This window comes from Leopardus geoffroyi, chromosome B3 (genome assembly GCF_018350155.1).
Source record: "Leopardus geoffroyi isolate Oge1 chromosome B3, O.geoffroyi_Oge1_pat1.0, whole genome shotgun sequence".
Classification (NCBI taxonomy): domain Eukaryota; kingdom Metazoa; phylum Chordata; class Mammalia; order Carnivora; family Felidae; genus Leopardus; species Leopardus geoffroyi.
Genome location: NC_059337.1, coordinates 2,887,647 through 2,900,385, shown reverse-complemented (window position 1 = coordinate 2,900,385; position 12,739 = coordinate 2,887,647). Strand labels below are relative to the sequence as shown.

Genomic DNA, 12,739 nt, shown 5'->3' with positions numbered 1-12,739 from the left:
TGCGGGCCCCAGAGCTTGAAGTGAGGGGTTGCTGCCGGGTCACGAAGGGCCTTGAATTTGGGTCCAGACATTTATCTGTTTATCTGGCAGTCCAAGTCCCGCCCTGATCCAAACTTCGCATCGATTAGACTTTTTGTTGCCATCTTTTCCCCAGTGGATGCTTGTGTCTTGGTGCCTTCGCGCAGCAGGTGCACCGTGACTTTTTGTCGAGTGCGAGGACAGGTGACTGACCCAATAGTGGAGCAGGTGCCCCGGTGGAGGGGAGGCCATGTGCTCAGAGGCCGCAGGGTCACGGGTCCTCCTGGATGTGGCTACCATAATTTCCCCGCTGGAACAGTGGCCAGTTTGGAGGGTCTCTGAATGCATCCAAGCATCGGACACAGCTGTTGTGAAAGCCAAGTGCGTTTGGAAGGGTCTCTTTTTAGCGGATTTCCTTTGCTCGGTGATCCATCCCTAGGCCTCAGTTTGGGGATTTCGTTTTAGTGGAATTAAAACCGAATGGCCGAGAATTACACGATGAATGACGTTCGGTCTCCATTGCAGTACCTGGTCGGAGGCCCCTGGCCTGACCCACACAGGAAGGGAGGGGCTGCAGGCCTCCATGGTGGGGGCTTACACCTGGAGGAGACGGGCCGTCTTTCCTGCGCTCTTCTCCTCGGCCAGCCAGGCAGCCGAGACTCCTTTTTCCAAGTGGCAGGTGAGCGGAGGCCTCAGGGGACGTGCCTGCCGGCCCCACAGGTTCCTCACAACCGTGTGTGGTTTTCAGTTGTCTGTTCTTAGCAGAGTTGGACCCCCTCATGGCTAAAAGGATTCTAGGAGCACCGGAGGGACCCTTCCAGAAGCCGGCCACTGTAGTGGGGAGACCTCTCCCTCCCGAGTGGGAGGCGGCATCGGGCCTGACTGCGAAAATGTAGTTAGCCAAGAGAATGTGCGGGCATTCTTGTGATCTGGGTAGACCTTGTCATCAGACGGGAAAGATGCCACACACGGTTTCCAGGGGAAAAGAAATACTTATGCCACTTACGTGTTAACCAGTTTTTAAAAACGTGACCAGACATCTCTGCGTGTTGTTTTCATTTCTAATATAAAAATGTTACTGTGTCTGTTCCTTGCTTACTGGGCCCAAATAGCTTCATGCTTTCCTCATCAAATCAATAATGTCTCATAATTACGAGTATTTCAGTGTGTACAAAGCCCAGGCACGCTCGTCTCCTTGGGTTTCACACCCGGAGACTGACCGTCATGGGGGATGTTGAATCAAAAGGTCCTTTTCAAAGCCGCCCGCTTCTCAGGCTGTGTGAGGGGTCTGCCCTTCGGGCAGTGCGGTTTGGGGTGGTTTCGCCTTTCGTCTCCGATTTTTTTTTTGTCGCGTTACTTTTAAACACTTAAGAAAAAAGTTTTCATGCTTGTGTAAACCAGAATCCTCGGGAGCACCGTTTCTCACGGGTGGACTGTTACAGGGAGCGTGAGCGGTCGCGTGTCTGTGTGGCTCGGGACGTGTCACCGGTCAGTGAATTTAAGAGCCGTGTTGGTTTCGCAGGTCGGGTCTACGCGGTCTTGTCCAAGAGAGAAGGTCGAGTGCTTCAAGAAGAAATGAAAGAAGGGACGGACATGTTCATCATCAAGGCGGTGCTGCCCGTCGCCGAGAGCTTTGGCTTTGCTGACGAGATCAGGAAGAGGACGAGCGGCCTGGCCAGCCCGCAGCTGGTGTTCAGCCACTGGGAGGTAACAGCCCAGCCCCGTCCCGCCTCCTCGGGCGCTGGCGTGCTCCCTGCAGATGACCCCGAGGGTGGCAGCCACCGCTGGGCCTCCGTGGGGCCTCCGCTCAGTCCCTTGCCTGGGAGAAGGCACGGGGCTGTTCTCCTCCAGATGGAAGGGTCCTGAGGTTACGTGGGGCCTGTGACGCACACATACACACACTCACTCTTCACTTTTGTTTGATGCAAAAGTTAAGACGCAGAACGTTCGATCCTGTGTTTCCCTCTGAAGATAGCGGTTAGAATTTTAAGGGAAAAATCACAGACGTGTTGAAAGTGAAGCTCTCAGGAACTTTTCTTCCAGGGGGGAAATACTTCGGGCGTTTAGAGGGGAACGGTCGTGTTGGCAAGGAGCAGCTCTAAGCTCCTGTGCGTTCTGTGGCCGTCAGTCCCCACCACGGACTCTGCGGGTTTCCGCGACTTGCGTGCGCTGTGGGGTGAAAGGGTCCATCACAGCCCCTCACTGTCGGTGTCGGTAAAGGTGGGCAAAGAGCAAACCTTACCCACACTTAAAACTGCAAACGTGGGTCCGCAATTGCTGGGGGAGAGGAAAAGATGGTGAAGACATCGTTTTTTCACTTTTGGGGTTGGGCGGGGAGGGTACTAACACAGAGTAGGGAGGTCAGACCAGCCTCCCTGAGCAGGTCCTGGAAGGAGAGCTAGCCGGGCACTGAGGAGGCGGGCGCCGCGGGACAGGCGGGCGAAGGAGAGCGGAAAAGTCTGGTCACCTTCCAGACCCGTCTCGGGTCAGGAGGAGGGTTTTTAAGCTACGGGATGTGAGAAGAAGGGCTGTTGTAGGAAACGAGCGTTGGTTGTCACTTTGCAGGGAACAGAAAGCACGGCCCATGGCTCCCTCTCCCGGGAGGCCCGTGCCTAGTGGGACCAGCGCTGGCTGTGCTGCCACAGGTTCGGGTTGCAGAGACCCCCTCTGCCGCATGCTTGGGCAAGCCGGGGGGGCCCCCGAGTGCGTCCCGCCCCTGGGATGGCGTGCTGACCGTGCAGCCTGGTGCCCGACCGCGGGAGGCTCCCGGTGGTGTGGACGCGCTCGGGGCTCTCTCCTCTAGCCCTGCCGAATCACGACTGTTTACATCCGGGGCCAGGTCGTCCCTTTTCTCACTCTCTGTAGCCAGACGGGCCCCTTTCTCCAGAGCAGGATTTAAAGAAACCGTTGAAGTGCGGGTAATAAAGGGGAATGTGGTAAGTGAGGGAGAACTTCCTTTTTAAAGTGAATTTTGTAGTCAAGGAAATCAGCACTTCAGAAAGCCGGACTTTGACGGCAAATCTAGTTTTAATTGGGCGGTTCCTGTCACCTAAACGGACACCAGGGAAGTGGCTGTCCAGAACTGGCAGTTGTGTCTACTTTTCTAAAAAAAAAAAACGCACATCCGTAATGCTCAAAAGAACCACAGTTAATGTTCTGGTGTAGTCTCTTTTTCTTTTTTTTTTTTTTAATCAGTACAGTCTTCATCTTAACAGGGATTTACTATGAAATTTTCTTCATTTTGTCTCTTTGTCTAGAAACTAAATGAAGTTTTGGTGGTTTTATCGGTTTATATCAAAATAGGTATCATTCCGTGTTTCACTATGTAGAAAACAGGAGATCCAAAACATTTATTTTTTTTTTTAATTTTTTTTTTAAACGTTTATATATTTTTGAGACAGAGACAGAGCATGAACGGGGGAAGGTCAGAGAGAGGGAGACACAGAATCTGAAACGGGCTCCAGGCTCTGAGCGGTCAGCACAGAGCCCGACGCGGGGCTCGAACTCACGGACCGTGAGATCATGACCTGAGCCGAAGTTGGACATTTAACCGACTGAGCCACCCAGGCGCCCCCCAAAACATTTATTTGTTAATTTCTGAACTTAAGTGGGTAGTAATTTCCCACTTACCCAAACTTGGACCTTTTCAGCTTTGGTTTTTGGCACTCGATTATTACAGAGGAATAAACACCAGTGAGGGATACAAAGAACGGATTTGTCCAAGCAGCTTCTGAAGAACTATGTCTGTAGTGAGTCTATTAGGGATGATCTTACTGGAACGGTCTCCAGAGTCTTCCCCCATGTGTTTTAGGGACCAGGCGTGATTACAGGGCAGTGCAGCTGACATTTAGAACCGAAGGGGGGTTTATCCCACTTAGAGCAGTGACCTCGAGAGGGCAAAGCACTGTCTTCATCGGTGCTGCCGTTCCGAGAACCTCCCCAGAACTTGGAGCTCACCCGTCCGAACATCTTGCCGATGACAAGGTGTCCGTCTCAGGAAGGTGGCCTTGATCCCACCAGTGACAAGGCCGGGTTCTGGCATGTTTGACGGGAACAGAGAGAGTGCAAGTTCGTGATCCCGGGGGGTCCCGTGTGCGGACAGATCCAAAGCAGGGATTCAGAGCTGTTGTAGGGGCATCATGATTGGAGGAACTGGGTTTCTGAATTCACATATCCTGTTTGCTAAAAATAAGTGATCATTTCACAGTCAGCCTTATCCCTGAAAGTAGTTTTATAAAGCACATTTTTAAAACTCTACAAAGTTTTCATTGTTTCCTAATTGGCAAGTAAGCAGGTAAGACTGTTCTGTGAAAACCTTCTCAGAGTAGATTGTCTTCTTGTGGGGCGGGGGCCTGGGCGGAGGGGACTCCCTGGTGGGGGGGGGGGTGCGGGGGCTCGCTTGCAGGGGCTCACTGGTGGGGCGGTGGAGGCTCACTGGTGGGGGTGGCAGGGGCGGTGGGGGCTCATGCTGGGCTGGCGGAAGGCGGGGGCGGGGGCCCAGGCTGCTCCAACTCCTTTGTCGGCGCGTGGCTTCTGCTGAGGGTCCAGAGTGGCTGCTCTCCCTCGCACCACACGTCCGCATCCCAGGCGGGAAGAGCAGGGAGTGGGAGAATGGGAAGAGGAGGGCGCGTGCCCTCCCTGCAGGGACGTGAATGTCCCAGTGCCCACAGCCAGTCGCGCGGCCACACGTCACAGCACCCACCTAACCAGGAGGCTGGGAAATGGAGCCTGACTAATCAGGAGTCAGCAGATGAACGGTGAACGGAGTTTCCCGGAACACGGTCGTACCCACTGTCAGACGTGTTTTCTGAAGGTCCTGGCCAGAGACGGTGTGGCCTGCACTCTGGCTCTTTACAGAAAGAGTGTGCCTCCCCTCATCCCGAGCCTGAAATACCTGTTAGCAAAGGAGACAGGAGAAGAGATGCTTAGCAACAGCAGGTTCTTACCAAACAGGCAAGTTTTGTTACTGTGAAAACCACGATGACTTTTCCATCTGCTTTTTCTCTCACTCACAAAAGAAAGGCCAGAAATCTTACGTACTTAATAGTAGTTGTTTTGTTTCGTTTTGTTTTGTTTTTAAATACTAGTTTCTGTCTTAGTTGGTTATTAAAAGTCAGTCTCTTGGTAAATTTAGAGACGAGCGCAGTCGAGAAGAGCCCGCTCCAGTTTTGCACCTCCGTCTGCCGGCCCCCTGCCACCTGTCCTAGTCCCCACTCCCGACAGCTTCAAATCTGTGAAAGTCTTGAAAACGACGTTATAATTAAATGTCATTGATGTGATCGTTTTTGGCTGTCTTCGTTCTCCCCCCAGTTGGGTTTAGAAATAACACAGTTGTTGAGCTCTGGCTTCTCGCTCCAAGCCACTTTCTTCCATTTGTGTTCTATCACACCATATAATTTACAATCAAGAGCTTTTGAGAGAAAGTGCTTCAAAAAATAGAGAAAATAAAATTACAGGCATTTTCCATGAGGAAACCTTTGAAGTCAGCAATCTCATAATTTCTGTGTTTTACCCCTTCTGTGAAAAGGGAAGAAGAGGGGCTAATAACAGGCACAGAGAGAAAAATATTCCCACCCAGTGGAGTTCTACACGCATGTCAGCACAACCTCAAGCCTGGCTGCTCGATGCCGAGACTACGCGGGGGGCGGGCTGGAGTTCACCCGGGGTGAGGAGGCCGCGGCTCGGAGCACAGTAGCGCTGAAGAAGTTTATTCCGGACGCGGTGTCTCCCACCCGCCAGCCACGGTCCTAGCGAGAGCTAGGCACAGACCTGAGACGGGGCTCCCCACGCGCTTCCCTTCTGGGCTGTTGTCCCCTTTCCTCCTCCTCTTCCTCTCTTTGTTTTTGTTTTTAATGCCCAGGACAGCAGCTGGCACTTGGGAGCCTTCCTTCCCGTGAGCTAGAAAATGCCGTCCCCTCCAGGCTGTGGGGTTGCAAAAGAACATTCTCGCTGTGGGCAGATGAATTCTGGGTGAACCAGTTAGAAAATAGCACCTTTTCTTCCAAACTGATGCGAGCTCTGCCCTGTGGCCTCGAGGGTGCCGTTCCTTAGCGCACGGCCCGGTGTGGGCACCCGAGCCCCCCGGCGAGGGGCGGTCTGGAGCGGGACTCCAGAGGACCCCAGGACGGAGGTGAGTGCAGAAGGTAGGCTTCGAGTCTACCCTGGAGTCTGTGCGGAGGGCCACACAGAATGGGACCTTTCGAAACTCCTGGTCTTAACGGTTTTGAAACAAGGACCGGTCTGAGTCTGGTGTCTCTCAACTAGCATAGTTCACGTACTGCTCTTTATAAAACGCGTCCCTTTAGGGGCGCCTGGGGGGCCCAGTCGGTTAAGCGTCCGACTTGGGCTCAGGTTGTGATCTCACGGTTCGTGGGTTCGAGCCCCGCGTCGGGCTCTGTGCTGACAGCTCGGAGCCTGGATCCTGCTTCCGATCCTGTGTCTCCCTCTCTCTCTGCCCCTCCCCCACTAACACTCTGTCTCTCTGTCTCTCTCTCTCTTTCTCAAAAACAAACATTTATAAAAACGCGTCAGTTTGTAAACAGCATTAACAGTTTCTTCACCGCTACTCCCCAGACCCGCTGAGAACATGTAGCTTCTTTATATGCTGTGACGGGCTTATGTGATGTGAGGGGAGGACGCCAGTAACCAGCTTAAAACTAGTCTCCCGCAGCGTAGACGGTCTGTGGACGACTGCCCGGGGGACGTTCCGCTTCCCGGCTGTCTCCCCAAGGAGAGGGCTTCTGTGGCCGCGTGGTGCGAGGGAGAAGGGGGTCTTCACCAGGAAGCGCCACCGGGGCCGGCGTGGGGCACCGGCTCCTCACCAGACACTTTTTTCCATGTTTGGTAGAAGTCGCCCTCGTGCGCGAGGTGGAGCCTCATCGTGGTTTTGATGTGCGTCTCCCTCGTGACTAATGACCGACGTCTCTTCGTGGCCTGCTGGCCATTCGCACATCTTCTTTGGAGAAAGATCCCTTCGAGTCCTCCGCCCGTCTTTCCATTGGGCTGCTCGTCTTTTCTGCTGGGTTGTAGGAGTTCTTTATCCTGGACGTCGAGTCTGTTAATTTACGGGGTCTTCTCAGCGGTTCGCTATTTAACCTGCCTGCCGAGGTTCTTTCTTTTTCATCCTTCTGTCTGAATTTATTTCTAGGATTTCTAGCTCTTACTTTTTTACTGCTGCCTCATGTTTTATGGATGCAGTGCCCCACACGCCCCTCATTTCTTGGAGAATTTTTTTTTTTTTTTTTTTTTTTTAAATTTTTTTTTTCAACGTTTATTTATTTTTGGGACAGAGAGAGAGCATGAACGGGGGAGGGGCAGAGAGAGAGGGAGACACAGAATCGGAAACAGGCTCCAGGCTCTGAGCCATCAGCCCAGAGCCCGACGCGGGGCTCGAACTCACGGACCGCGAGATCATGACCTGGCTGAAGTCGGTATTGGAGAATTTTTAAGTGAACTCTGTAACTGTCGGTCACTCCGTCACCTCTCTTACTTGGTTACGAATGCTCCCTCTGTTGAGTCTGGTTACTGTTGATTGGGGTGGGGGTTCCTGTCGTGCCCTGTGCGAAGCCGTCTTCAGTCGGGTCTTCTCCCCCGCGTCACCCTGGGGCATCTCCGAGTCACCTGTCCCTCCCGAGCGCCACAGCTCCGCAGCTGCTCAGCTCGGCGCCTTCACCAGGGCGGATGGCGCAGGACCGCGGACACGGGCCCAGTACGATCCGTCCCGCCCTCTGTCCCCCAGTGGTAGCCAGGGCCCAGGGCACACGTGGTTCTTCCAGCTCCAGAGAGAGGGCCTGGGCTGTGTGGCTGGGGCCTGTCCTGAGCGGGCAGCGGACCTGGCCTGGCACCCTGTGGGACGCGGACAGGGGTTTTACCCCCATTTGCTCCTGTGGGCTCCCCTCCCTCCCCCTCCCGGTTCACAGACCAGACCCTTCCATTTCTGGTGCTGAAGAGCATCTACTTCCTTTTCCGCCATTTCTAGGTTTTAAATTGAAAAGCGTTAGGATTTGAGGCCACTTAGTAAATACCACCCCTTTCTTTCCCGAATTGAGAAATGAGAGAAAACGACAAACCGGATAAGGTGTGTGAAGGCCAGACTCTCACCTTCGTTACCCGTCAGGCTGACCTTGGAGAGTGTGGTCTTGACCGTGGAGGGTACGGAGCCCCTGCCGCCACGTTCCAGAATGAGACCAGCCAGGCCGTGGGGCTCCTGCCGCAGGGCCGGGTCAGGGCGGCTTCCGTAAGTGACGCGGAGGGACGGGGCGGACTGTGCACTTCTAGTGGAGAGGGGAAGAAGACCCTTGTCCCCCGGTCCTCTCTCTTCTCACACTTACCTGTCACATCCTGGGGGAACCCTTGGCGAGGAGGGAGAGACAGGCCACGAGTGTGTGGCTCGTGGAACCTTCTCTGCCTGCAGGAAACTGTCCGCCCCCTCTGTCCTGGACCTCAGGGAAGTCTGTGTCCAGTGTCGCCGTCGCTGTGGGCCTCGTGACCCGGCAGCTGCTCATCCCAGAGGGGCTGGGCACCCCCACGTCACTACTTACAGACCAGCCCCGCCCCCCGCCGCCCCCTCCCCGGGGCCCAGGCTCCGCCCTCTCCCTCCCGTCAGGAGGAGGCTCCCCTGGACGTGTCCCCCTCACCGTGAGGGCGCCAGCAGGCGGGGGCCCAGACCAAAGAGGGAGGGCAGTGCTGACTGCCGCTCGTCCCGACAGAACATGGCCAAGCGGCCCGGCTCACCGGTCACACCACGGAGTTTGGGAGCAAAAGCTCGGGTGACCAGAAGTGGGCTTACGGGCGTTGGTCTTTGCTGGGGACGGAGGCAAAGCGGATGAAAAGACCCCGCTGGTACCCAGATGCATCCGAGCGAGAGGGGGAGCTTTTCCGTCACGTTATTCAAAGTTAAGAGTCGCCCTTGCTCCTCGGGGTGACGTCGTGCACCTTACGGGTTTGTTGAAGCTGCTTCCCTCTGTTCACGCGTCCTGTGACCCCCCACGGCTGTTCCTTGCCCTTCCCAGCAACTGGCTGTGCGTGGCTTAACTTTGGTTCTTCGGCCTCACGCCAGGAGTCCGGCAAGGCCGTTTGAAATCCAAGTATGCTTGCCTGACCTGGCACGTTCTGTCCCCTTCCCTCGCCAGGTCATCCCCAGCGACCCCTTCTGGGTACCAACCACCGAGGAGGAGTACTTACACTTCGGGGAGAAGGCGGATTCTGAGAACCAGGCCCGGAAGTACATGGACGCCGTGCGTAAGCGGAAGGGTCTTTACGTGGAGGAGAAGGTGGTGGCGCACGCGGAGAAGCAGAGAACCCTCAGCAAAAACAAGTAGCCCCGCCCCCGCCAGGGCCTCGTCTTTCGAACGGAGGCGTCACCCCCGGCCAGATGCCGGGAAGTCCTCTCTGAGCTCACTGTCAATAAAGTTGATGCTTAGAAGTGTTCTAAAGAGGTGCGAGAGAACGTGTTTCCCAGGCGGTTTTGTTGGCCCGTTCTGGTGCGAGGCGAGAAGTTCCCGGCGTCCCGCGCCCGGGGGAGCTCGCCCCGGCGTGGTCCTAACTGATTCCCAAGTCAGGCCGCGTCCTCGAGAGGCCACTTGCAGTCCGACCCGGTCGTAGCTGACCCTCGCCCTGCTGGTCTGTGCGGCCACGCCGTCCCGTCCGATTGGCGCTGGCCTCAAACCTGCTCTGGCACTCCCTCGTAAATCACATCGCTCGTGTTCAGATAGGTGTTGGTGAGAGTTAGGCCGTGGGCCTGTTCTTTAGGAGAATAACTTCTGTAACTTCCTCGGCGGTTTCCTGTCAATCTTCAGGGACGTTAGCTGACGTGACGAGATTATTTCCTTTATTGCCAACACTCTTAAACCTCCTCGGTTGCGCCCTTCGGGGAGATCTCCTGGAAGGAGCCAATGCGATTCGGCCAAAAATAGAGTTTGTAATTTTTGAGGCTGCACTAATAATTTTTATAGCCACTTAAAGGAAGCATTCTCTTTCAAAACACGTACGACGATCAGATCAGACTTTGTTTTTGAGAGGCTTTCAATGGGCTTTCTTCCCATACACTAGGTCAATAAACGAGGTCCTCATGCTAGTTATGGAAATATTATCTCTGTTCGTTCGAGCCACGGTCTAGCTGGTCGACTCTAACTGACCCCGACTTTGGCGAGAGTGTGGCTACATAAGTCACCGTCAGTTTAAGCTTACCAGGTACAGATACTTGAGTTAACTCAGGAGAGTTATTCCGGGCATCGGTTTATCTTGAAAACTTTGATAGGGAGGAAAAGCTGGCGCGTCGATTGGCAGCCTTCGTATACAGCACCCTTCCGAGCGCCTACACGTGCCGTAAGAAGTACTCTGGGACTCTGCTCCTTCCCGGCACTCGCTCATTTCGCAAGGAGGCGCAGCCCCAGACTTGGAGCTCTCTCCGCCGTCCCGTGGGGCCCCCCAGACGCGCCGGCACGGGGGAGGTGACACGGCACTGTCCCCACGTTGAGGGAGACGGTCACGAGTGGTCAAGTGACCCCGGAGAAGCCGGCCGGGGGGTGCGGCCAGCCCTCCGTGTGAGTCGTCTACCCCACGTGCGCGCCGTGGTGCCCCCCCCCCGCCCCAGGAACCACGTCCCTGTGCGACAGGTGTGGGTACTGAGACCGTGTCTTTGCTTGCTCGTGCCCCGGGGCCGTGCCCAAAGCCCAGCCTCACTGGCAGCGGGAGTGTTCCTGTTCTCACGCAGGCGGGGTGTCTGTAGTCAGTTACCGGCAGGCCTCGGGCAGCGGAGGGCCACCAACCCAGGACCCTCACTCCTGGAGGACTTGGCATTGATGTCTGGGGACAGCCGTCCTGCTCTGGGGACGGGCACCGGACAACATGGCTGTAATGCCTTTTCCCCATGACCCTGGAGCACGGGCGGGCCAGGGGCTGGGGCGGGGAGAGGGGCAGAGGGACGAGCTGCTTGGGTCAGTGTCCATAGACGTGAGGGGAGCTACCCAAGTCCTGTTGTGATCCCTAGGACACACACACACACACACGCACACGCACACGCACACGCACACACACACGTGTATACAACAGTACGTGCAAGTGTGTGCGTGCCAGGTAGTAGCTAAGTTCACAGCCCGGGGTCCCGTTTCTCATCCAGTTAACATGTCTTAGTAAGCCCTGTTCCAGGCGCATCACAGAAAGTTCCCAAGGATTATTGCCTGATCTGTGTTAGGACCGTCGACAGGAGCTGGGTCCTCACCAAGGCAGAGGGAAGGACTTGGGGCATCTTTATATCTGTATTTATATTCTGTGTCTCCAGCCCAGTAGGCAAAGCTACTAACAGTGATGGTGTCCAAGTTTCAGAAATATATAATGGCTCCGTTTCTGGCTGGTAAGTTTAGAAAATAATTGATTTCAGAAATTAGGCCAGCCTGTGCACCTGGCACGGAGAGTAGGGCCCTGGGTAGGGAATACCCCTTCTCTCCTGTCTGACAACGACCAAAGAAGGCTTGGGGCCTTAGGCAGCTTGTCACAGAGCAGGAGCCCTCCAGGTGAGTATGTTATTAAATCTGCAAATTAGAAGCTGTTCATTGCGAAACAGTCAAACCCTTTCTTTTCTTTTTTTTTTTTAATTTTTTTAATGTTTATTTATTATCAAGAGACAGAGAGAGACAGAGCATGAGCATGGGAGGGAAAGAGAAAGAGAGAGGCATAGAATCCAAAGCAGGCTCCAGGCTCTGAGCTGTCAGCACAGAGCCCAGTGCAGGGCTCGAACTCACGAACTGCGAGATCATGGCCTGAGCCGAAGTCAGACGCTTAACCGACTGAGCCACCCAGGCGTCCCTCGAACCCTTTCTTTTTAAGGCAGAGAGCATTTTAAACTTTCTAGGATAGAAAAGAAATTGATAAAAGTAATAATAAAAGCCAAGAATTTAGAGCAGATTCTAAAAACAAGATTATGAATGTCGACCAAAACACAGGAACCAGACCGCAGAGGTGCTAACACTTTCCTTTGATCCTGCCGGTGGTCACAGAGCCTGCAGCACAGAGAGCGTCTGGGAATGAGAAGAGGGAAGAGACCACCCTGCGGTGTATCTGCCCTCTGGTTATGGGCAGAGCCCCGTGCAGCAGGCTCTAGAGAGAGGCAGAGTGGTTCCGACCAGACAAGACGAGCAGGAAGGGAGTGAGGGGGCCGAACGAGTAAGGGTTCCCAGAAGGGCTGGAGTGAAGGGTCCAGGCCTTTCCCAACTTGGGCAGTCGTGGCCCAGGGCTGGAAGGCCAGAGGCTTGAGTAGCGGGATGGGGTTTCTTCCATTGCACATCCCCTTCCTCTGGGCCCGGGTTGGTAAGGACATTCCAGAGGGCCAGGCAACTCTCTCTAACCCACACCTCGGTCCCTCCCCCGGCAGGGCTAGAGCGTTCGGTTTGGGGGTTACTTCATCACCCTCTTTGTTGATTTTGCACGTCCCTCCCTGGTCTTGGGTCTGGCTGAGAGTATCTTCTACCTTATAGTAGATAGAGAAACCCTTAAGACTTCAAAAAAATAATAATAACAAAACAAAAAATAGAGGTACAGAGGGGGGAAAGATCCTTTTCTCGGTGATTAGTTGTAGAAAATTTATAGGCTGAGTTTCTGAGGTAATAAAATCCTAACGATCACTTTTTTTAATCACTAAGCCTTTCCACGTGCGTACGCCGTTATTTTAGGCTCGGGAAAGTAAGGGTCATCGGACAGAACACTGATGGACGGAGGAAGGAGG

General features: G+C 54.5%; 1 protein-coding gene across 2 annotated transcripts in view; it reads left to right on the top strand.

Moving 5' to 3' along the window:
- The window catches only part of EFL1 (elongation factor like GTPase 1), a 122,608-nt gene extending 113,164 nt beyond the window's left edge, over positions 1-9,444 (top strand). For both annotated transcript variants that reach the window (XM_045448577.1, XM_045448578.1), the window contains 2 exons: positions 1,541-1,725; positions 9,150-9,444. In XM_045448577.1, the coding sequence (XP_045304533.1) occupies positions 1,541-1,725; positions 9,150-9,338 (374 nt within the window). In that variant the 3' untranslated portion in view covers positions 9,339-9,444. The remainder of the gene's footprint in view (positions 1-1,540; positions 1,726-9,149) is intronic.
- Positions 9,445-12,739: the final 3,295 nt, after the last annotated feature.